Source organism: Alosa sapidissima, chromosome 3 (genome assembly GCF_018492685.1).
Source record: "Alosa sapidissima isolate fAloSap1 chromosome 3, fAloSap1.pri, whole genome shotgun sequence".
In the NCBI taxonomy this organism is placed as follows: domain Eukaryota; kingdom Metazoa; phylum Chordata; class Actinopteri; order Clupeiformes; family Clupeidae; genus Alosa; species Alosa sapidissima.
The window spans coordinates 28,263,786-28,271,622 of NC_055959.1; the positions used below are offsets into that span (position 1 = coordinate 28,263,786).

A 7,837-nucleotide genomic window follows, 5' to 3' on the forward strand; every position below is an offset into this window, starting at 1 on the left:
TGACGCAAGAGCAGTGACGAACTAAACGGACTGAAATGAAACCACGGACCTACTTTTATGTGCCTGCAAGGTGTATTTGCATAAATTCGTGGTCTGCACATCTATGAGTCCTTTCAAAACTAGACCCCACCGCCTCATTGATTATTGACGTGATGAAAGTGGTCAAATTTTTAGGTGTTTTTTAACCAACAAGATTTGCAACTGGAACTGGACGAATCAAAAGCTTTTAGTGACACAAATACACTGGGCTGAGTTTATTCATCCAGTTTTTCTCAAGCAAGGAAAGAAAAACAAGCCTGTTGCCTGTCATTTTCATCTATCCATCCATGATCCATCCATCCATTCTTCTGCCCATCCACCATTCCATCCATTTTCATTAAGCCCATCTCTTGTTCAGTCTTTTTCTCCCTTACTCTAATTACCGGTATGTCCTTACACATGCCTGACACAAATATAGTCACTCACAAACACAAGTCCCAGCATCAGGTCAGTGGCAGAGAACTCCTTAACCCTCTCCTCCTCCCCTCTCCTCCCCTGCCTTGTTCTCTCTCAGTGATTGGCAGTGTGTCAGCAGGGTCACTGAGTCAGCGCAATGAACAACTGATGAACTGAGAAAATAGTTTTTCTCTCTCTCTCTCTCTTTCTCTCTCTCCCTCTCCCTCCCTCCCTTCCCCTGCCCCCTCTGTCTCTTCCACCCAAAAAGAGTGTCTGTGTGTATTTTGTCCATATTTGCCTGTGCTTTTAAGGAGTTCTCTTTCAGTATTTGATTAGCAGCTTCAGTACATTTCCAAGAAAAGACACACACACACATACACACACACTGCACTTTGGCAATTCTTTCTGCATTCATCCACACAGGATCTTGTCATTCTCACAAAATGAAAGCTGAGACTGAACTTGATGAGCAGACAGTGAAAGTCGTGTACGCAGGTGGCGCAGCTTCCGGAACAGTCTTTTGGTGGCTGTGTGGTGAAACAGACCGTGTAAAGGACATCATTGTATTGATGGATGGGGAACAATAAGGCCGCCCAAGAAAGGGTGCTGATCCTATGGCCCATTAGAATGAAGATGGATTGCACTGCGTTTGTATGCTCAGTCTCTGCTCCCTCTACCACTCCCACCCCCCCCCACCAGCTCCTGCCAGCTCTCTATATGACTGCTTGAGAAATAAACATAATTACATAATTACATCAGTTTTATTGATGTGGCCATCTGAAATGATTGCTGTACTCCACTGGTGGTGCATGTGCGTGTTTGTGTGTGTGTGTGTGTGTGTGTGTGTGTGTGTGTGTCAGTCTGTGTTTGAGAGAGAGAGAGAGAGAGAGAGAGAGAGAGAGAGATGGTAGTATTTCAGATAGAGGGAGAAAGAAACCGACTGACAAACCCCCTCCCCCCCTCCCTTCATCACCTCCTCTTCATCAGTCTTGGTCGGAGCATCAGGCCTTTGGTCCACTGAGCGCTGTTGTCTGCTATGTGCCTACCCCGTCCTTCATTGCTCCAGCGTGCCCTCATCGTCCACCCTGCCCTCTCATCTGGCCCTGTGTCTGCTTTCTTCTTCTCTTCTCGCAATCATAAGCCTTCCATGTGCTATAGAATGCTACTTTCCACAGAGCAAGATAAAGTATTACAAATATAAAGTATTACATTCATGTTGTGTTGTTGCAGGATATCATTGGATAGGTGCGCCAGTGTATCAGTGCAATATGCTCCTCTTTACCTTATTATACTGGGGGAAAACATTTCTAATGCTGCATACTGTGCATTAGATGTTGTAAAATGCCTTTATGTATTGCCAGTATTAATGGTTGATTTGTTAAAAAAATGAAATGGTTCATGACCAAGCCCATTCTAACCAGCATTATGATCATTCATCTAAAAACGGATTTCTATAAATAGAAAGTGGAGTTTTTTTGCCGAACCGTTTTTGTCAGGATGACATCTCCCCTATCTCCCCCACAACTGAAACCCTCTGTAGCCCACAGCATGGGTGGTGCTCTGTTTCCTGCACAGCGTGAGTGGGTGTGTGTGTGTGTGTGTGTGTGTATTAGGGAGAGAGAGAGAAACCCTAAACCACACAGGGAAGATAAAAGACCTGAATGAAGAAACTTAAAAGCCTAATAGTCAGAGGCACACAACATCTGGGCCAACAGATGCCTTTGTGTCAGAAACAGATTTTTTTTTTTTAATGAGCCTGCATAATTTGTTTGTGTGTGTGTTGGGGGGGGGGGGGGGGGGGTAAAAGAATAAAGTTGCCAAGGAAGGTTGCGTCCCATTGCGCATTGCCTTGAAGAAAAATTGCTCTTGCTAGTCTACATTGTCAGTGAGTGTTGTTGTTCCCCATGAACCACACCTGTCCTGATTTGGTTCTGTGGCCGTGCATGTCTTTGTCCCTGGTGATTGAGGTTTGGGGTGTGTGTGTGGGCACACAGATACCTGGAGGATTCGCTCTCCCTTGTTCCTCTCCATCTTTTCCCTGAGAGACAGCAACAGTAGAGAACACACTCACACACACTGTCACACACATGCACACAAACATGGCACAAAAACAAACAACATGCAGCCGTTCACCCACTTCTTAGTTGATTCAGAGACCCGCTGGTCAGCACTGGTCGAAAGCATAATAGCTTGGTTTCCAGACACAGGTAGTAAACACACACACAGACAATGATTGATTCAGTAGCAATTAGGAGATGCTCTCCCATTGCGATGTAAACACCTTTTTTGTATCTGTTATTTTTTAAATGTATTTGTCATGTCTTGATGTCATGGGCACGCTGGTGACTACGCCGCTCCATCCGCAATCTTTTGTCTTGTTATGTGTCTTGTTTGTGGAGCGCTTTGGGTTGCACTCTGTGCATGTTTAAATGCGCTTTAAAAATAAAACTGACTTGACTTGACTTGACTTGACCTATTGTCATTTCCTCCTCCCATTTCACTCACTACACTCCAGTAGAGACGACGTGTGTGTGTGTGTGTGTGTGTGTGTGTGTGTGCTTGCGTGCGTGCGTGTGTGTGTGTGCGTGTGTGTCTGTACCCAATTGACAGGAACAGAAACACATTAACCTTAGAGCCAGTGTAATGCAACCTCTCCCTCAGATGGTATTGACGTCCATTCTGATATGGCACACAGAGGCCAGGACCTTGCTTGTTCTCTCTTACACACACACACACACACACACACACATTAACCTTTCATCCTTTCATGTTGTGTGCACCGGGCCTTGTGCCTGTGGTCCTCTGACTGTCTGATTTCTACTTCAGAGGAGCGTCCAGCCCACTGTTGATGTGTGCTCAGATGCAGAACTCTCCCATGATACCTGCCACAAGAGACATCCTGATGATGACCGCTTGGACGGGCTTAATCAAGTTGTCGTACAGTCTTTTTTTTTTTTTACGTATTTTTACGTAAAGGGAAATTCTGGTGGTACTTCCATGATTTGTTCAGATTGGTTTTGATTGCTTTAAGAGGCTTTTTCCTCATTAGAACACAAGAGCTCCACTAGGCTACTGTCATTTGCCATCACTTACGTTCAGGATTAACTGGAATGGTCTGATTAATTCTGAAATGCTCTTTATGTATTTTCTTTTTTTTTATTCCTGAATGAGTAACAAATAATATTATTTTGTGCAGTTCAGTCCAATACAAATACATTGTCATCAACAGTGTACTGTATGGAGTATCCCTCTTGTTGAATCCCTCATAAATTGCTGAACTGTGGACAAGTAGGTGTGTCGGTTCAGCAGAGGACAAAGTGTGAACGAGGGTCTTTCAGTTTTTTTGTTTTTTTTCAAATGTCTTCACCCTTAAAAGAGGACAATCTGACTCTGTGGGTGTCTCTCTGAAACAGGTTGATAAGTGGCTGCCTATGATGCCCGAAGGGACTCAAAAGTGTGAATTGAACCATAACAGTATCTACTTCCAAAAAACTGTATGTTTGTGCATGACTCACGTACAGTGTGTGATTATGTAAGTTATATGTGTGGTGGTGAACTAGAACAAGATATTAGTGTTTTGGGCTGCAATAACATGTCACAATTTTAAATGGACAACCATACACCTCTCTCTCTCTCTTTCTTTCTTTCTCTCTCTCTCTTTCTTTCTTTTCTTTCTTTCTCTCTCTCTAAATCTTTCTCTCTTTCTCTCGCTCGCTCGCTTACTCACTCACTCACACTCAATCTTTCCCTCTCACTCTATTTATCACTGTTGCTCTTAGTGTTGTGATTATTAAACACTCACCTTCAGTTGAGTGAGTGGTCAATCTGTCAATCAGTGGCAACGAGGTACCAGTAACATTTGAAAAATTACCTGTGTGTGTGTGTGCGTGTGTGTGTGTGTGTGTGTGTGTGTGTGTGTGTGTGTGTGTGTGTGTGTGTGAGAGAGAGGTTATCCATCATCTGCACATCTTTCAAGGCATTCAATCAGTCATTCAATGCACAGCAGGCTAATTCATGTAAACTCCTTCAACTGGCTGTGCTTGTGTGTCAGTCCCCTCTTACTGTAATCAAACATGTCCTTGTTTCTCATCATTTCTATTCTTGATTTAATCTCTCCCCCCCCCCCCCCCCTCTCTCCCTCTCTCTCCCCTCCCTCTCTTTTCCACTTTAGCTCCAGCGTCTGAAATGTTCGCTCAAATTCATGCGAAGCAAGAGTGTGGAGAACTTCTTCCAGCGCTCGTACAGTGATGCCCGCTTGCCCGCGGACTTCCAGGCGGACCCGCCGCCGCCCTCACCGCCCCTGTTGCCGGGCACCCCGTTCCCCAGCGGCTTCCCTCCGTCGCCGTCGCTCTCGGTCAGCCCCAACCCCTCCTCCAGCCCGACCCCCTCCATCGCCCCCCCCGCGCCCCCAGCTCACACACTGCCTCCTGGAACACGTGTTCCGTCGGCCCACCAGCTGCCAGCTCTGCAAGCACGTCATTGTGGGTAAGCCGTCCAGTCCAGCAGCAGGGCCACACCTTTTTCCTCCGGGTCATTTTCCTCCGCAGGGACCACCCCTAGGACCTCATTCATGGGCGTTTCGGGGGTATAGCTTCTTCTGCGGGGCCCTCAATCTGCTGGGTGGTACTTGCTGTGATTGTTGATGGTTATTGGTTAAACGGGATGTGATGTGGGTGGGAAATCGACAAGTACCATTTTTAAAAACAGGAAGATTACACAGCAAAATAAATGATAGCTGACACAGTGACACTAGCCAGTCACTGAATGAATCCATTTAAAATATAAGCTGAAATATAAGCTTTATTATCATAGTACTGCTGTTATATTCATTTATCAAACCATTACAGTTGTCATGAAGCCACTGAGTGTTATCAACTGCTGTGCGTTTGCGCCACCCGATAAACGGCCCAAGTTCCTGCAGATGAAAAGCACCTTTCGTCATGTTGACACTCCTGTGTTTTCCTCTGGTGCACTGATTGCAGGCATTATGGGTAATGTAGTAGTATACTAGTAGTAAATGTATATTAAATAGGCTTATAGCCCATGCATTACATACACAGTGTCTGGGCGGTGGTTGTCTACAACAGCATGACCCAAAGGAAGAGGATAAATGGGCCTGTAATGCTGGAGACACATACTCATAATCCAATATACAGATGGACTTAATAGGAGGTTTAGCCAGACCTCCCGACTGGTCCCATCTCTTTAGCCTTGTACAAACAACCCGCGCCAGACACTCACAGATGTAATCACACTTTTATAAATGCAGCCATAAATACCGGTCAGGTTTGCATCATTTCCTGTGACATACAAACAGTGCTCAGGTTAGCTGTGTGTGTCTGTCACTTAGTATTCCCATGCCCTGGCTCAGTGCCCTGAGGCGACTCTGTCAGTGTGACTGATTGTAGCTCTTGTTTGGCTCCTCAGCCCAGGCCTGTCGAGCTGTCTCTTGCGCTTTCCTTCTCCAAACATGGTTACCCACATGATTTGTTCCCACTGAAATTCCTCTGTTCCACTTCACCTACATGAACCCTTTTCCCTGTCTCTCCCTCTCTTTCACTCTCCATGTCCCTCTTCTTTTCCTCTCCCTCTCTCTCTCTCTCTCTCTCTCTCTCTCCCTCCCTCCCTCTCTCTCTCGGTGTGTTTCTTTCTGTTGGTCATAGGGAACTCCAAGCAGGGGCTTCGCTGTAAGAACTGTAAGATGGGAGCACACCTCTGGTGCTCCTCAGAACTCTCACAGCAGCCTTGTCAAGGAAAGGTAGGCTTGTCCAGCCACACACACACACACACACACACACACACACTATGCTCATATACAGTTCCGTGTGTGTTTTGAGAGCTGTGTGAGTCTAATTTCATCCTCATTACATGTAGCACACACACACACACACACACACACATGTTGAGTGGCCATTTGGAGAATTACCATTTTTCATGGGCCGAGACACTGTGTCCCTGCAGCTGGAACACAACCAAGTTTGGTCAAACACACACGTGAACTCCCGTGCTCATCACTCAGAACATTTCACACAGTTACACAGACTTTCTAGACTAAACTTCTGCACATTAAGTCTGCAACCTCTCACACAGAGGTCCCAGACTAGACTCCTGCACATGACCTGTGGACTCACTTACACAGAGGTTCTAGACTAGACTTCTGTGCATGAAGTTTGCACACTGTTAAACAGGTTCTAGACTAGACTTCTGTGCATGAAGTTTGCACACTGTTAAACAGAGATTCTAGACTAGACTTCCACATTATGATGTCTGTTAAACTGTTAAACAGTTACACCATTGCAGCTCAAATCCAGTTACTAGTCAGTTATGGTATGCCATAACTTCACTATTGCAAGTTTGTATTCTATAAATGCATGCTTATTGGATGGATAGCTTCAGTCTGAAGCAATCTTGCCCGTTCTGCTGTGAAGTAGAATCTATTGAAGCATGCATGTAGCTGTCTGATGGTGTCTGCTTTATACAGAGATGGCTGGTTTTGGGCCAGCTCAGTGAGACTGAACATATCACAGTGAACAGTTTGACAGCGTCTCCACAGAATAGGTGCTGAGGTAAAGAACACGAGGTGAGGAGACTGACAGAGGAATGATATCACCAGCACTTTTGTAGTCTGACTAAAACACATTGGGATAGAGATGAAAAACAATATTTTCACAGATGATGGATGGAAGGATGGACAGATAGGAGGAATGTAGAAGTCTAAGATGGATAGATAAATAGATGGATAGATTTGAGAGGAAATCCATTCCTCTGTCCTCACCTGCTGACAGACAGATCTCTCATCCAAACTCAGGGAGTATGGATCAATACTTTCTAACAGTGGAGGACCCAGGATAAAGTATGTTTATCTGCCTGTGTGTGTGTGTGTGTGTGTGTGTGTGTGTGGTAATGGTTGTAGGGAATGTAATCATCATCTTCAGTATTGATCGGTAATTAAGACAGTTTCGTGTTTACCTCAGCAGCCTTTTCAGGGAGGACAAATATGAGAGAGAGAGAGAGAGAGAGAGAGAGAGAGAGAGAAGAGACGGAAAAAAACATTTGGACCTAAGCACAAATTTAGGACTTTAATAAAGCAGCTCTCGCATGTGAACTTGTTTACTTGTGTACGCCTTAGTGTCTTAGTGAGATGTCTCTCAGGTGGCCCATTCTGCTGCTGTCTCTCCAGTGGATGTCCTGCCAGATTGTTTTCTCTTTTATTTGTTTATTATTTGCACCCCATCGTCTCGATTAATCTCCTGAATCATCCTCTCTCTTTCTCTCTCTCTCCCTCTCTCCTCTCCCCCCAGTCTGGGATGTTCAAACGCAATTTTAGCTCTCCGTTGCTAGGCAACGATCAGCTGGGCGTGGTCAAAGAGACTCAACCAGAGCCTACCCCAGGTGAGTCTGC

The 7,837-nt window shown here is 45.3% G+C and overlaps 1 protein-coding gene and 1 long non-coding RNA gene across 2 annotated transcripts in view; one reads left to right on the forward strand and one right to left on the reverse strand.

Moving 5' to 3' along the window:
• Window positions 1-2,993, reverse strand: part of LOC121705466 — an 11,214-nt gene extending 8,221 nt beyond the window's left edge. Inside the window, exon 1 of the long non-coding RNA XR_006030801.1 lies at window positions 2,961-2,993. This is a non-coding gene — a long non-coding RNA (uncharacterized LOC121705466). The remainder of the gene's footprint in view (window positions 1-2,960) is intronic.
• The window catches only part of LOC121705436 (SH3 and cysteine-rich domain-containing protein 2-like), a 20,736-nt gene that overhangs the window by 912 nt on the left and 11,987 nt on the right, over window positions 1-7,837 (forward strand). Inside the window, 4 exon segments of the mRNA XM_042086424.1 lie at window positions 4,607-4,836; window positions 4,838-4,920; window positions 6,099-6,193; window positions 7,737-7,827. Coding sequence (XP_041942358.1) covers window positions 4,607-4,836; window positions 4,838-4,920; window positions 6,099-6,193; window positions 7,737-7,827 — 499 coding nt within the window.